The sequence below is a fragment of the Taudactylus pleione genome, unplaced genomic scaffold (assembly GCF_031769625.1).
Source record: "Taudactylus pleione unplaced genomic scaffold, aTauple2 ptg000320l, whole genome shotgun sequence".
NCBI lineage: Eukaryota > Metazoa > Chordata > Amphibia > Anura > Myobatrachidae > Taudactylus > Taudactylus pleione.
The window spans coordinates 1072901-1089766 of record NW_028284721.1 but is presented as its reverse complement, the minus strand read 5'-3'; the positions used below and the strand labels follow the sequence as shown (position 1 = coordinate 1089766).

Here is a 16866-nt window from a genome sequence, read left to right as displayed (position 1 = left end):
GGATAGCAACTTAAAAACATACTTATAAGTTATGACATTAAACGATTCTTCAGGGGAAAAACCAGACAGATATGTAAGTGGGTCAAGGGGGGGCAAAGCAAATAGAGTAGTACAGACGCAGTCCCACAACTGGTTCCAAAAAAGGTAACAGGAGAATCAAGAATGGAGGGAGAGGAGTTCCCAAACTGGGCACCCAAGGTAACGAAAAAAGGCAGAGTTGGGCAAACAAACTTATTATGCGCTTTTAAATCATTTTTCATGTATTTGAATGTTTTGATACACGTGTATCTTATGTGTATTTCCTTTTCTTTACCCTCCATTTTTACATGTAATCAATCATTTGAAATTATCATTTGAGAGAATACTCTCCATCCCCTCAGACTGTATTGGTTATACTCTCCATTACCCTAACACAGTATTGGTTATACTCTCCATCCTCTCTTACTGTATCGGCCATACTCTCCATCCTCTCTTACTGTATCGGCCATACTCTCCATCCTCTCTTACTGTATCGGCCATACTCTCCATCCTCTCTTACTGTATCGGCCATACTCTCCATCCTTCACACAGTATTGGTTATACTCTCCATGCTCTCACACTGTAGCGGCCATACTCTTCATTCCCTCACACAGTATTGGTCATACTCTCCATCCTCTCTTACTGTATCGGCCATACTCTCCACCCTTTCTCACTCTAGCGGCCGTACGCTCCATCCTCTCTCACTGTATTGGTTATACCCTCCATCCTCTCTCACTGTAGCGACCGTACTCTACATTCCCTCACACAGTATTGGTTATACTCTCCATCCTCTCTCACTGTAGCAGCCATACTCTCCATCGTTTCACTCTAGTGGCCGTACGCTCCATCCTCTCTCTCTGTAGCGGCCGTACTCTCCATCCTCTCTCACTGTAGCGGCCGTACTCTCCATCCTCTCTCACTGTAGTGGCCGTATTCTCCATCCTATCTCACTGTAGCGGCCGTACTCTCCACCCTTTCTCACTCTAGCGGCCGTATGCTCAATCCTCTCTCACTGTAGCGACCGTACTCTACATTCCCTCACACAGTATTGGTTATACTCTCCATCCTCTCTCACTGTAGCAGCCATACTCTCCATCCTCTCTCACTGTAGCGACCGTACTCTACATTCCCTCACACAGTATTGGTTATACTCTCCATCCTCTCTCACTGCAGCAGCCATACTCTCCATTCCCTCACACAGTACTGGTTATACTCTCCATCCTCTCTCAGTGTAGCGGCCGTACGCTCCATCCTCTCTCACTGTAGCGGCCGTACTCTCCATTCTCTCGCACTGTAGCGGCCATACGCTCCATCCTCTCGTACTGTAGTAACTATACTCTCAATCTTCTCGCACTGTAGTGGCCATACTCTCCATTCTCTCACACTGTACTGACTGTCCTCTCCATCCTCTCTTACTGTAGTGGCCGTACTCGCCATCCTCTCTCACTGTAGCGGCCATACTCTCCATCCTCTCTTTCTGTAGCGGTTGTCCTCGCCATCCTCTCGCACTGTACTGGCTGTACTCTACAGCTTCTTGCACTACAGGCGCCTGTACTTTCCATGCTCTCACACTGCACCGGCTGTACTCTCCATCCTTCTCTCACAGTAGTGGCTGTCCTTTCCATCCTCTCTCACTGTAGCGGCTGTCCTCTCCATCCTCTCTCACTGTAGCGGCTGTCCTCTCCATCCTCTCGCTCTGTACTGGCTGTACTCCTCTTGCACTACAGGCGCCTGTACTTTCCATCCTCTCACACTGCAGCAGCTGTCCTCTCCATCCTCTTACACTGTAGCAGCGGTACTGTCCATCCTCTCCCAGCTCTATCGGATGTACTCTCCAGCCTTTCACACTGCACTGCGGTACTCTTCACCCCTTACACTGCACCGGCTGTACTCTCCATCCCTCTCACCCTGCACCAGCTGTATTCTCCATCCCTCTCAGTGAACTGGCTCTGAGATCTCTTACTGTAAAGGCTTCTCCGCCTCCCTTACTGCACAGGATCGCTCTCCTTAAAGTTGCCCACTGTTTATTAGTCTGTAAAAATGTGAGTCTTTCTTGTTGCTGAGAACTATGGGAGAATCCAGTTCAGCCACTTTCCCAGCATGCATCACCAGCACTCGATCTGAATCCATGATAGTGTTCAGCCTATAACAGAGGAGAGACAGAGTTTTTAACATGTGGGGGAGAGTTGTAAGGTAAGAGGAGTACATGAGTGTGAGTGGCGATTGTGTGTATATAAATGTGCGTGTGGCAGTGGCAACTGTGTGTAAATTTGACAATGGTGTCCCTGCATAGAAAAAACAAAGGGGGGAGGGTAACAGGTCAGGGATTCAGGGTACCTGTGAGCGATGGTGAGAACTGTACGATCTCTGAAACGCTCCCGGATGGTTTGCTGGAGGAGGTGGTCTGTTTGGTGGTCCACACTCGCTGTAGCTTCATCAATACAGAGGATCTGCCAAACAGAGATCGTTGGATGTAGATAGGTTTAATGCAGTCTTACAAATGGTATGTTCATATATTTAGGGGACAGACACCCCTAACACACCGCAGAACCAGTGCCTTACTGATAACATTCGGAGATGAGTGTGCACACTATTACTGTGCAAGCATCTACATGCAAGAAATAACCAGCAAGAGTTCCTGTACTGAAAAGTTTATCATCTACATTATCCAGCTGGAATTACCTTGGCTTGGGTTAGCAAAGCTCTGGCCAGACACAAAAGCTGCTTCTGTCCCAGAGAAAATCTCTTCCCCTTGTCCCCAACATCAGCCTCCAGGCCTCCTGCATGACATGAAGAACAGAGGACAATTGGTACCTGATGCGTTTTACATGTCCACAGCCCAAAAAAACACTCACCAATGCGTGACACCAAGTCCTGCAAATGACACTGCTCCAGGACATCCAGCATATCAGCATCTTTGTGAAGGGAAAGAGGGTCCAGGTTCTCCCTCACGCTCCCACTCAACAAGAAGGCATCCTGAGGGATGACAGCAAGTCGCGATCTGGCCGGGATAACATAAGTATACGTTATTATATATGGTCTACATGTGTGATCCATCTGTGTGTATTATATCAGTACTTCTGGTAAAAAAGCGGAGCATGTGGTTCTCGTGCCACAACATCTAATCGGTCACCTTAGTACATCCAAATTCAGCTCCCGTGTGGACAAGTTATCGATGAAAATAAATCCAGAATTCAATTCCATCATTCTGAAAAGTGCAAGGAACAGGGTGGACTTTCCAGAACCCGTTCTTCCCACAATGCCAATCTTCTCTCCTGCGGAAATGGCAAAGCTAACCCCATCGAGAGCATTGGGAAGACCTGGACGATAACATAAAACTGCATCTCTGAACTCAACGCGACCATTTTTGGGCCAGTCAAGCTCCACCTGGGAAGAACAACACAGATGAAATGTGAGCATTGCGAAAACAAGGTATTACCACTTCTGGATGTCCTTCTGGGCGACACTGGACATCCTGTGAAAGTTCCACATCATAATGGGACTAAATTGCAATAAAAGACTAGGAAAAGTCCATTAACTATAGACTATATACTGTTCTATCAGTGCTGACATAGTCTTTGTCTTGGAAGCTTCCATTAAAAATGACACACCGGCTAACTCACCATCACTGTCCCTTCTGTTGGCTCAGACGGTAGAGTTGTAGAATACTCTTCTGCTCTCTCCACACTCACCATCATGGCCTCAGTCTGAGTGAAGCTGGAGATAAGTCCAGAAAGTAAACCAGTGATAGAGAGAGCATAGGATAGAGACAGTCCCACCAGACCTAATGAAGAAGAAGAAAAAAAAACTTATAAAGGTAATTTCTTTGTGACCTCCCAGATCATTATAGGTCACACCTAGTACCATGTAGTCTCCAGGTCTCAGTAGTTCACACCTTGAAATATCTTGTAACCTATTCTCTCCTGTTATCTGTAGGTCATACCTTGTAACCTGTACTCTCCAGATCTCTATAGGTCTCACTTTGTAACCTGTTTTCTCTAGATCTCTATAGGTCTCACCCTGTCACAAGTTCTCTCCAAATTTCTATAGGTCACATCTTGTAACCTGTTCTCTCTAGATCTCTATAGGTCCCATACAGTATTGTAAACTGTTCTCTCCAGATTTGTGAAACTTGTCATACTCCCCCCTGTGCAGTTCCTCACTTCCCTGCCAAGTATCACCCAACTTGCGTTAAGACAACTTCTAATGGTTTGTACACGGCTATAGGCAACCACACTGCTGTATATATTAGGACTACCTTCTGTGTTTTCCATCAATGATCACTTTGTACAATACTGTATGACTACTTATGATCTGTCACTGTATATCCGCATCCATCTCACCTGGATCCCCGGCCCTCCTCTGGTGCTGTATAATAGCGATGATGGCGATGGCTGTAACCACCACTACTCCTATCATCTGTAGGTGGATGTCCAACCACTGTACAGCGCTGTTACTGGCAAACACGCAACGCTGGTTCAGCTCCAGACGAGATTCACATTCTGCTTCAAACCTGTAACCACAGGCCACGTGGAGACACTTACAAATCAGATTCCTGCCCTCTTATCTCTAATGATCTGTAATATCTGGGAATACAGCTGATGCTTTCTATGATAACCTCGCAACAATCCACTATAACATTTAAGGGGCACATCCACTAGACTATCTACTCCCTGTCCAATCTCTAAACGATTTTCCCTTGATTTTTTCCCTTGAAATTTTATCTTTCAGTCTGAACGATTTGCAAACTTTCTTTAATAGATCAAGTGAAATTGACCTGCATGGACGATCAAACGACCAGCGGGAGCGCGCATCATTGATCGTTAACGACCACACACTGCACGATTTATAAACGATTTTTAAACGATTGAACGATAACGACGTCATTATCGTTCAATCGCCTGCTAAAATCGTGTAGTGGATGCCCCCCTTTAGGATTAGAGCATTAAAGGTGGAATCTGTTGTTGCTGTTTGGGCGCCCATTAGTAATGGGCACCCGATGGAGCAATTCATTTGTTGCCCCATTCAGGAGCGAGTGCCAAGATTTCTGCTCGCACCCTCGTGAGATCAGAAGCAGCAATCTGCAAAAAATCGTTTGGAGGCTCTGACACAACTTTAGGCGTTTATGTAGCTAAACCCGATACATTAGGGTGCGACAAGTGCGATAAGTAAAGGGCACCCATGGCACTCGCGCCCGATCAGAGCAACAATTGAATTGTTCTGTCGGGCGTATGGAGCAGAGGTGTTATATGCTATGGCACGATGACCCTTTCCTGCCTAATAATGTGCTGTGTTTGTTACCAGGCTCACACCTACTGACTACAGGGTACTTTTTATGTGGACTGTGTAATCCCATCCCTACATCATACATACTCTTCGGCGGCTTCCTGCTCTATTACCCCCTCTCCCACACCCAGAGAATTAAATGTGCCTTTGTGGCTTCCTAAGAATTGTGTGAGCTGTACCAAGCACAGGGCAGGGTAATGAGTCAGAGAGCTGGTAGATAGAAAGGGGGTAGTCAGTATCTTACCTGTCAGTGTGGCGTGTGGCTCTGATGGTGCTCAGGCCACTCAGGGTCTCAGAGAAGTGGCTGTAGATCGGGGACAGGGTGATGCTCTGCAGTCTTTTCAGTTCCCGGGACGTGTGGCGGTAGAATCTCTGGATATAGTAATACAACAGGGCAAGAGGCAGCAGTATGGGCAGAATCCAGGGCAGCCCATAGCTGATCATCACCAGCATTCCCAGCAGCCCAAAGACGTTGGCAAGGAATATATTGAGCATAAAGGGCAGGAAGTCATCCACACAGTATAGGTCAGAGGAGAAACGATTGATGATGCGTCCGACCGGTGTACTGTCGAAGAATGTCACCGTAGCCTGGAGAGAGAATTACAGGAAACCCATAGAGAATGCAGGACAGGAACCCCACGGGTTCCATATGACTTTATAACCATTTGTTATGTATGATATAGACGTTCCCGACTAACCTCCACTAGGGCAGGGACTGAAGTGACTGACAAATATTCGCTCTACAGCGCAGCGTAATATGGCTGTGCTTTATATACAATACTGATCAGCAGCCAGTTCCTGGAGCTATTCTCCATAGCCACGGCACTGTGCCGAAAATACCACCCTGACCCCCGTTCTTATGGCTAAGTTTTCGATTTAAAGGGCGCGTTTTAATTAGTGATCTCGCAAATTGTTAACTGTCAAGTGCTTGTCAATTCTCATCCAAAGATGCTGCCAATGTAAAAAAATAAAAACAGAATAAGAATAATAATAATATTAATAATAGATGTAATCTAATAACGGAAAAGAAGTGGTCTTAAAAAAAACATGAAATAGAGCCAGAAGAGCTGGATCAGCTACAGAGCCCAGGCCAGCCCCCGTCTGCGGGAGTAAAAACTAGCATCAAATACAGAATATTCTAAATATCTTTTTAGAAGACGGTTCTTAAGAGTTCACTTGTTGTTTTATTTTCTTACTAATTCTAACAAGTCACTTTACTTGTCCTCCCCACCCCCCCTTTTTAATTTGCTTTTTCTTGCATTTATAGCCGGCTTTTCTTAACATTGACATTAACCTGGTTTATCAGTTAATTTCCAAAGACTGCGCCATTATTTATTTGTGTATTAAGGCGATATTTATCTTTCTTAAATATATGAATATTGTATGTAGTGTGAAATTTGTAGGGTTAAATACCCGTAAGTATCCCAGTGTGCGGCAGCTGGCGTTGTTATACCACTGCGCTGTCTCGCGTAAAGCTTTGTAGTTTTGGCACCGAGCTAGTTCCCATAGACACATAATTCCTCATTGGTCGAAGGACATAAGTTTAAGAAATCACATGATCACTTTGGATGCCTTAATCGGAACTTGGTTATAACTGGCATCTATTTAGCTTCTTCAAGAGCTGGATGCCATTGTGCCGTTCTAATGCCATGCTGGGATGTGTGTACAGTTGGTTATGGAATACAGTTTTTATTTTTTTGTATCTTCAAACACTCTTTTCTCCAGGTTTAGGATAAGGCTAAGGCACCGGACAATTCTTAAATGTCGCTGCAAAAACTTGTATATGGACATACGTACAGATGCAGCCATTTACATTGTGGCTGATCGCGCCACAGACGTGCGCACGCATCACGCCATGGTATTCCCTGTGCCTACATACGCTACGTATGGCGAGCACTGCGATCGCACCATGCATTCCTATGGAGGTGCGGTTGTGTATGCAGTGCGCGTATCTGCTCGCGGGTGCGTGTCTCGTGCTATGCGTGGCGCTATTCACATAGATTAAACAGTTGTCGAGGGCCCTGTTTATCCTAATATGACAGAATATATTTATTTGTATGACGTCTCCCACCATCTCTGCTGACCTGCTCATAGCACAGATGCCTGATTGGCACCCCGCATCTCAGTGTAACCATTAAAACCAGTGTCATCATATGTCAGAGCTTACACAAAATGTATCTTAATCAGATCTACTAATATCTGTGGGGCATATCCAAGTAGCTGCGGGATTTACCTTGGACCTGTTTAATCACGTCCCGTATCCCCCGTGCGTTTAGCCCCGAGGGCGTACTTTTCCTTGCATATTCAAGAGCTGCAATGAAAAGTCTGCCTTACAATGCACCCCCTGGGATTTAACGCAAAAGGAAACCATTTAGATTTGTTGCACAAGGGTTTACCATGTGGGGAAAATGCCAAATAAATGAATAGCTCCAGGCGTGGAACCCAGAGCTTTACTCGCGCCTAATTGGATATGCCACCCTGCAAAGGCCAATTAGCTCATTGTACATTTACAAGGGTGGATCCAAAAGTCCATGTCCTGATGTAGTAGTAGATGACGCCTCGTATTTATGTATGTATATACGTACTAGAGGTCTTAGTAGAATACTATTGGAAATTCTTTTATTTTTGCAGATATTGAAAAATAAGCGGAATAATATCACTAAAATTAGGGGACATCATCACTAAAAACTAAAAAATTGAGAATACTGAAAAAAAATCGATAAAACTGGAATTCAAGACGTCATTAAATATCTGCAAATGAAGATGACGCTACTGAAATTCATACTCAAAGAACACATTCGTGGGAAGACTTTTGCGTCTGATGACAATGACATGACTACTGTACAGAACTGGTTTGAGGACCAATGAACAGACTTTTTCCTGAACGGAATCAAGAGGTTGGATCATCGATGGGAGAAGTGTATTGAAGTAAATGGAGACTATGTAAAAAAATAAATGCCATTTGAACTTAAATTTTTCTGTTATTCATGGTCAGGACACCAACTTTTGGATCCACTCTCATACATAAGGGCCTCCGATTTGCAATGTTAACAGTTACAACTAGGATGCTGACAATCATCCTAATCACACCCATACACATCAATTTATCCAATAGAAGCCCGTGTACCAGTGGGTCTGAGTGGCTGGTTCACCCAGTAGATGGACAGCAGACATCTTCATGTGCCAGGTTGATATCAAAATTTATCCGGAATACATATGGGATGCCAGCGCTCGGGATCCCGGCAGTCAAAATCCCGACGCCGGCATCCCAACAGGGTTAGAATACCAACATTTGTTGGTAGGTATTCTAACCCTCCCCCTACCTTAACATTAACCTTCCCTCCCTGCTGCCTGAACATAACCTCCACCCTAGTGCCAAAACCCAACATCCCCATCTCTGCACCCTAGACCTCCACCCTTAGTGACTAACCCTCCCCCTAGTGCCTAACCCTAACCCTCCCCCTAACCCCAGTACTTACATCCGGTATCCTGGCGGTCGGTATACCGACGCCAGTACTCTGACTAGTGCCAGGATTCTGGCGTCGGTGTTCTGACTGCCGGAATCCCAGCGGTCGGGTTACTGACCACATCCCATATGTCTGCAGCAATGAGGCTACAAATGTACCTCATCAACAGTACAATAGCCAACACTGAGGACTTAGTTCATTTTTGTAATAACTATTCAGACTAACAATGAATTACTACTCTGAGGATGTACGGATTCTAATGATAACGGGCACAGGGTCTACACGGAGAGGCGATTGTGAGTCTTACCCTCAGCACTCGCTGTAATAAGCGTCTGTGGATCACATTGGCTGCCCGGACAGCTCCAAAGGCGAAAAGCAGAGCACGCAGGGCGCTGAAGATGGAGTTTGCTACCGCAATTCCCCCGTAGACTGACAAATAGAAGGTTATATCCAGAGAAGAGTTCTGCTCTGTAGACTGATCCCAGCTGACCGGGGACCTAAATATAGAAAAAAAAAACATCTCGTACCAAACACTGGCCAACACTGCATACTGAGTATATATACTGACCTGGGGATGTAACGGGTTGGGTACGCGATGGCGGCGCTCCGGATACGGGCCGTCAAAATCCCAACACCGGCATCCTAACCATTGTCCTACCCCTAACCCTCCCTCCCCCTTGCCTAAACCTAACATCCCCCTCCCCTCCCCCTAAACCTAACCCCTCCCCCCCTAGAACCTAACCCTCCCCCTAGTGCCTAACTCTAACCTTCCCCCTAACCCCGCTAATGATATTCAGGATGCTGGTGGTTGGCATGTCGACGCCAGGGTTCTGACGCGTGTTGGGATCTGGCGCCATTATTCTAAGCGCTGGCATCCCTTTTTGCCAGGATATTGACTGTATCTCGATGTAACATGTGATTAAAATGGTGTCCCGGGTATAAATACTGACCTGAGGGGTGTAACACGTGGATAATAGTGTGTACTGCGTATAAACAGATCTGTCCAAATACGTATTAAACATAACGCTTGAGCGCTGTGCGACTCTGTAACGATGAGAATCTTTTTGTGCAACTACCGAGTCATGCCACGGCATGGCGCGCGACTAGAAGGGCTGTTTAAAGTGCAAGGAAGTAAGATGTAAGTGGACACATCTATATACTGACCTAGGGGAGTAACATATTGGTAATACTGACTGTGTACTGTTTCCATTTCCATCTCACCACTCCAATAACACATTAATACTTCACTTCTATAGCAATGCTATAGTAAGATATTACCTTCCCTCACCTGTGTACTAACACATTCCACTCCCTCACCTCTGCAGTAACACCTTTCCCTCACTCGCCCGTTTTGTAACACAATCAACATTTCCCTCCCTCACCTGTGTAGAAATACAATTCCTCCCTCACACCTGTAGTAACACATTACCCTCACTCACACCTGTAGTAACTTATTCGCCTCCCTCACCTCTGGAGTAACACATCCCCCTCCCTCACTTCTGGATTAACACATTTCCCTCCCTCACCTCTGGAGTAACACATTATATCCGGTCACACCTGTAGTAACACATTCCCCTCCCTCAGCCTTTGTTGACACAACATTTCCTTCCTTCACCCAGTAGTAAGACATTTGACATCTCCATCCCTCACCTCTGTAGTAAAACACATTTTCCGCTCACCTCTGTAGTAACACATTCCCTTCCCTCACCATTAAAATAGGGGAGTCACACCAACTGCCAGTGATGTGTGGCAGCACTTGGGGTGACAGTTGGTGTTTGAATATGAACTGTGCTATAGCCACAGTGAGACAGTCAGTCAGGATATTGTACAGGGGAAGGATATATTTTATCCCCTTGCAACCCTTTAGGAGTCGAATTTTGAAAAATCCCTTCTTAGTGGGTACTTACATCATGAAAGGGATATTCTCCCCAATTTTCATGTTTCTAGGTTGAGGAGTTTGGGCTGGGCGTTTATGAGTCTGATTTTATTTATTTATATATATATATATATATATATATATATATATATATATATATATATATCTATAGTAACTTGATTACTTGGTTCATAAATGCCATGCACATTTGTTCTGAAATACAGGTTATGACTGCACTAGAGCATTGGTTCTATAATACTTACACAAGACCCCCAGTGGAGAACAGAAGCAATGAGGGAGACATCGCAGACAGGGTAAAACTTGCAAGGGAAGAGTTTCTTGGTTGGTCTGGTAAGCTTGAAATCCAGTGTGACAGCCACCAGTCAGAAACGTTCCTCGAGGCTGTAATGGTACATACACATAGAAATAAATACACCCATCAACCATCTTTATGTCTGAGTGTGCACATTCAGCAAACGGATGAGCTGCTGCAAACATGATCGGAGTTTTAACATGTCAGGAGGTGGAGCTTACATAAAAGCGCACAGCGTTACACACGGAAATGCTGTAACTGCAAAAAAGATGTTTAAATGTGGAATACAAAAACCTTTTCTTATGCTTTACCAAGTTTAAAAACCGCAGGAAGTAGACATGGTTTAAAATTTCAACCAAATATTTGTCCTTTTTTGTGTGCAAACTTGAGTCCATTCTATTTCTCACAGGGGACCACACAGTAGCAGGGAAGGGACCCATAACAGCCATATCACACAGCTGTGTAAATAGGAAGCTGATTATTTTGAAGAGTATGTGCCACCTAACAACCAAGATAGAATGAGTAAGAGATTACTCAGGTTCAAGACCATTCTCAGAAACAATGATGGGAAATCCAAGTTATTCTTTGTAGTCATCTCTAAGTATATAATTGGCATGAATTTGCTCCATTCTGGCTGGGCTTATATGATGTAATATGTTTAAGCATTCACAAAAGTCTAATAACAGTAACATTGGTTTTATTCAGGTGAAGAAGATTAAAATGGTTTGTCCTTCGGTTCACAAGCTACCCCCTTAGTGCCCACATATACATTGTGTGCAGGGAATGGTCAAAATAATGGGCACTGGTTTATGCAATATGGGCATAGTTTTATGCAGGCAATATACAACAGAGAGCATTCACGCTAGTGCACTGCTGATCGCAGATTCCCGATTATCGGGAGTCTGCGCATAAGCAGGACCCATTTTGTGCATTTGCAGAGCGGGTCTGTGATCCCGGACGCAGTCCGGCAGCAGACTGTCAGCGATTGACAGTCTGCTGTTGTGGCGACTGCCTCCGTTTCCCAAAAAACAGAACCATGTCGCTGCTGTTACGGGGGAGAGAACAGGCCAGGTTCTCCGTCGGCTGACAGAGATTTCCTGGCCTCTTTTGTGCATCTGCGGTGGCCGGCTTGCGTGACCCCGTGGGTCACTTAGCCGGCCAATGGGATCACAGATGATCCGATGCTGCGTCCTTGGACGCAGCTCAAATCAGTAAGGAGGCATGATGGCTACTGCTGCAGTACCATATCAGTGCTATCACAGCTGCTACCATGTTAGCAGCGATAGCAACGCCGTCCTCTGCTGAAATCAGACACTGAAATACAAGAGAGCATTCGAGTGACCTAAATACAACAGAGAGCATTCGAGTGACCTAAATACAAGAGAGCATTCGAGTGACCTAAATACAAGAGAGCATTCGAGTGACCTAAATACAACAGAGAGCATTCGAGTGACCTAAATACAAGAGAGAGCATTCTAGTAACCAAAATACAATTGAGAACAATACAAGAGTATATGCAACCTAATAATGAAGACAGAAAAACCAAGACCATTCTCAGACGCAATGAAGGGGAATCCCAGTTATTATTTGCAGCTCTAAGTATATCATTGGTATGGATTTGCGCAATTCTGGCTCTGCTTCTTTGATGTAATATGTTTTAGCATTCACAATAGACTTCCAGTACAAAAAATGAGATGCAATAAACTCTGGCACACAGACAAAAGCTGCCTGGAGTACTGTGGACCGGGATCACCCTGTGGCCTCTAACAAGTGAACAGTGAGTCCACTGGTGTTCCCCGGGATGTGTTAACTCCAATGGTGTGCACTTTAGCTGCTCTTGGAGAAGATACACTAGATAAATATTCTGCACAATATGTTGTTAAGTTATGTATGCTCGCCAAGGTTTGCATAGCTAGAACATGGATGGCCCCTGAAGGTCCATCGATAGGACAATGGATAGCACTGGTAAATGAGACCTTGGCGCATGAGACATTTGTGTACGTAGCTAGAAAGGCTGAAAAGAAATTTCAACTTATTTGGGGTAGATGGCTGGATTCATCATATGTGCGGAGACTGGGTGAAACTAGACTTGATACTATGCAGATAACCACTGGGGATAGAGCTGTGCGTAGTACTGAGATTCCTCATATTTAATGTGATGTAGATGAGGTGATATGTATGTGAACAGGGATATATATTTGCATAAAGCTGTGTAATTGCTTTAATCTTGCTGTATAATTTATGCCCAGGGTGTATGTCCTGAACAAGAACCCGTACTGTAGTATGCCCTGTTTGATTTGTACTATTGTATAGAGTATATGTAATATGACCACACACAGACTGTTTATTGCGATGTAAAACAATTTTTTATTTATTTTTATTACTGTTTATGTTTGAATTTTTTCTTGAAAACAAATAAAAAAATTATTGAATTAAAAAAAAAAAAAAAAACAAGTGAACAGTGAGAAAGTGATTGGTGAACATTAGCCCTTGAAAGGTATTTAATAGATAAAACAAAAAGCACATGAAACAAATAGGTTGGCTACGCACACTAAAATGAAGGAAATACAATTGCATCACCAGTTCTTTTTAGACCGCCGGACATCTATGGGGCACAAAAGGAATCCTTCCACAAGGTACCAGCAGCTCACTGCCCGCTAACCTATTTGTTTCATGTGCTTTTTGTTTTATCTATTAAACACCTTTTAATGTGCTGCGCTATGAAGTCTGCATATGTTTCTCTACATGTGGAGCTGGCTTGATCTTTGAAAATTGTCTGAATATCTGTACAAAGAAACCGTGATGTGCGGAGAGAATATCTGTTGCAAGTAAGCACTTCATAAAAGTAAAGAATCCAGTTTATATGGGGGTGTGCACCAAGGGTGTCAGTGGTGGAATTTAAAGAAACCTTTAAGAGTTTTACTCAAGCTCCCTTGATGTAAGCATACATGTGAGCCCTTATTTCTGTGGAATATCACCTGTAAGGAATTGGTAACGGCCATAAAGATACCTTTACGTGATTGCATTGTACAGGTGACATGTAAGCATAATATGTGAGCTATTCTTTTAACCCCCTAAAAGTGGAGCATATTCTGTATGTAATTTTTAGATAAAAACCCCTTGTATTATATAAAGGGTGTTTTATATCTGAATACCCAATACATTGTATATGTTGCAATCAATACAGTACTTGCAATTCCCGCGCTCCTCTGGAGTAACAGTCAGATTCAGGAAAAGTTAATGAATGAGAAAATTTCTCCAGGAATAAATTCCTACGTTGTTCCTTTTCAAATGGTTCAACCAATGAATATGTCAAAATTCCTTCGGGATTCCGGCTGTTGGCATTGTGACCGCTGGAATCCTCGATGTCAGGATATTAAACGTATCCCTACTTATGGTGGCTGCAGGAATCTGCTACAGAGAAATCTGGAATCCCCTTGAAAATCCTGAGTCCCTGGGATAGAAAGTGTTTCGGGATAGTAATACTACACATCGAGGATTCCAGCGGTCACAATGCCAACAGCCGGAATCCCGAAGGAATTTTGACATATTCATTGGTTGCACCATTTGAAAAGGAACAACGTAGGAATTTATTCCGGGAGAAATTTTCTCATTCATTAACTTTTCCTGAATCTGACTGTTACTCCAGAGGAGCGCGGGAATTGCAAGTACTGTATTGATTGTGGTTTATAGGGTGTAAGCAGCCACCCAAGCACTTCCTGCAGCACCATTGGATTGGTGCGCTCATTTCATTATATAATATACATTGTATATGTTCTCTGTTTTTTTCATATGGGCCAACTCCGGAATATCTGTGGAAGCTGGTCTTCGTTAATCACAATCAGATGAACTCTTTATGATTGTATTATTTTATATGTGGAACAGAGGAAGCGCTGACAGTTTGGTATTTATCTGTTGTATCTGTATATTATTGGAGAAATTGGTGCTTCCCTACTACCGAGTGTGGCTGATATTACCTGCGCCTTTGAAAGCTATCAAAAACACGTATTTATTCCAATATTTAGCAATATGTCCAGGTGCCGATGGGCATTATTATTCCATCGATTGCTTATTCATTTGTATCAGAGTACCGATGTTTGCATATAATAGATCAACGTTCAACATTAGTATCTCCTCCTGGTATGCAGTCTAGCAGCGATATTATTCTAGATGACACAAGTACTTACTATCACTGCCCGATTACAAACCAATCAATTAAAAACACAACAGAACCAATAATATATAAGCCATTCTGAACATAATTGCAAATTGTTCAAATGCTCACAGGTCCGTAACCCTGGAGCAATTATATACATATATTTTTGTTGAATTGATTGGTTTGAAATAGGGCAGTGAGTATCGAGACTCCAGGAATGATATATGTGACAAGCAATATCCAGAGTGAAGCAGGTACTCGCATACAGGGAAATAAGGAGTGTATTTACAATATATTAGGAACCGATATATACATCAGAAAAGGATATATGTAGTAAATACACAGCATGTTGAGGGACGGCTATCGCCAATAAGACTCAAACAACTGTATGTATTCAGTCCAAAGGACTTATTCCCAATGACACTGAATGGTCAGAGTTTCAACATTTAGTTGCGCTGGAATTCAGCGGTGATTTTGTGGTTATTACAATATATGACCCTTTGGTTTATTCATCATTCAAATGACTATTCATACCTCAGATAATGGGATCTGGTCAGATGCAGATCAGTAACCAATATTAGATACATATGTAGCAACAATTATCAGAATACCTGAACACTGTAGCAAGTCAGAAATTAAGTTGCCAATATTGAGAGAAACAATTAAATTGCTACAGTTAGAAGTGAGAATTACATCACTGTTAATCTAAAACCAGAAATATACATCTGTTGGAGATATTAAAGGATTAGAAAGCGAGTGGACACCTTAGTTTTAAATTCTAATTTATTTCACATATTCTTTTCTGTTATCACTTCTTTATTTTATATCTTACTGCTATTACCTGTACTTAAATATTAAGGTATTTAAATAATAGTTATATGTTTTAATTAATTAATGGATATTCACATTGATTTACAAGACTGTATGTTGGAAAGGGGCAGATGCACTGAGTAAAACAAGAGATATGGTAAGAACTTACCTTTGTTATCTCTGTTTCTACGAAGTCCATAGGGTCCACAGGGTTGACCTTGGGGTATAGCTGGATCTGGATCCACGGGCACCACGCAGTTAAAGATTTCACTGCTCCCAGGATGCACTTGGGTCCGTCCTCCTCTATACCCCGCCCCCGAGCCACAGGCACCTCAGTTGGTAAGCAGCCAAGGCCGGAGGAGGAGACTAAACAGAGCGAAGGAAGACTGGAAAACACAAGAAACCATACTCACAGAAATGGTAGACGGAAAACCTCAAAAATGTCTGAATTGAAGACCAAGTGGCCGCCTTACATAGCTGAACAGCAGAGGCACCACGTCTAGCAGCCCAAGAAGGACCCACAGACCGAGTGGAAAGAGCCTTAACAGAGGCTGGAACAGGTAAACGTTCCTGTATATAAGCCTCCCTAATAACAGAACAAAGCCAACGGGCTAACATTTGTTTGTTGGCAGGCCAACCCCTCTTATGAAAACCAAAGAGAACAAACAAGGAATCGGACTTTCTTACAGAAGCAGTCCGATCAACATAAACTCTGAGAGCACGGACAACGTCCAATGAAGCCTCACCAGCTGTAAGATCAGGAGATTGAAAAGCTGGTACCACAAGTTCCTGATTGATGTGGAACTTAGAGACTACTTTAGGCAAAAACTTAGGACGAGTACGAAGCACGGCCCTGTCCTGGTGAAAAATTAGGAAGGGGGGACTACATGAAAGTGCCCCCAACTCGGATACCCTCCTGGCTGAAGCAATTGCCAGGAGA

At 43.6% G+C, this 16866-nt stretch overlaps 1 protein-coding gene across 1 annotated transcript in view; it reads right to left on the bottom strand.

Moving 5' to 3' along the window:
- Positions 1 to 362: 362 nt before the first annotated feature.
- ABCC10 (ATP binding cassette subfamily C member 10) overlaps positions 363 to 16866 on the bottom strand; it is an 80486-nt gene continuing 63982 nt past the window's right edge. The window contains exons 13-22 of the mRNA XM_088442993.1: positions 10911 to 11049; positions 9079 to 9268; positions 5549 to 5892; positions 4362 to 4531; positions 3642 to 3802; positions 3152 to 3405; positions 2874 to 3019; positions 2701 to 2798; positions 2356 to 2468; positions 363 to 2161 (exon numbers count right to left, since the gene is read on the bottom strand). Coding sequence (XP_088299119.1) covers positions 2026 to 2161; positions 2356 to 2468; positions 2701 to 2798; positions 2874 to 3019; positions 3152 to 3405; positions 3642 to 3802; positions 4362 to 4531; positions 5549 to 5892; positions 9079 to 9268; positions 10911 to 11049 — 1751 coding nt within the window. The 3' untranslated portion in view covers positions 363 to 2025. The remainder of the gene's footprint in view (positions 2162 to 2355; positions 2469 to 2700; positions 2799 to 2873; positions 3020 to 3151; positions 3406 to 3641; positions 3803 to 4361; positions 4532 to 5548; positions 5893 to 9078; positions 9269 to 10910; positions 11050 to 16866) is intronic.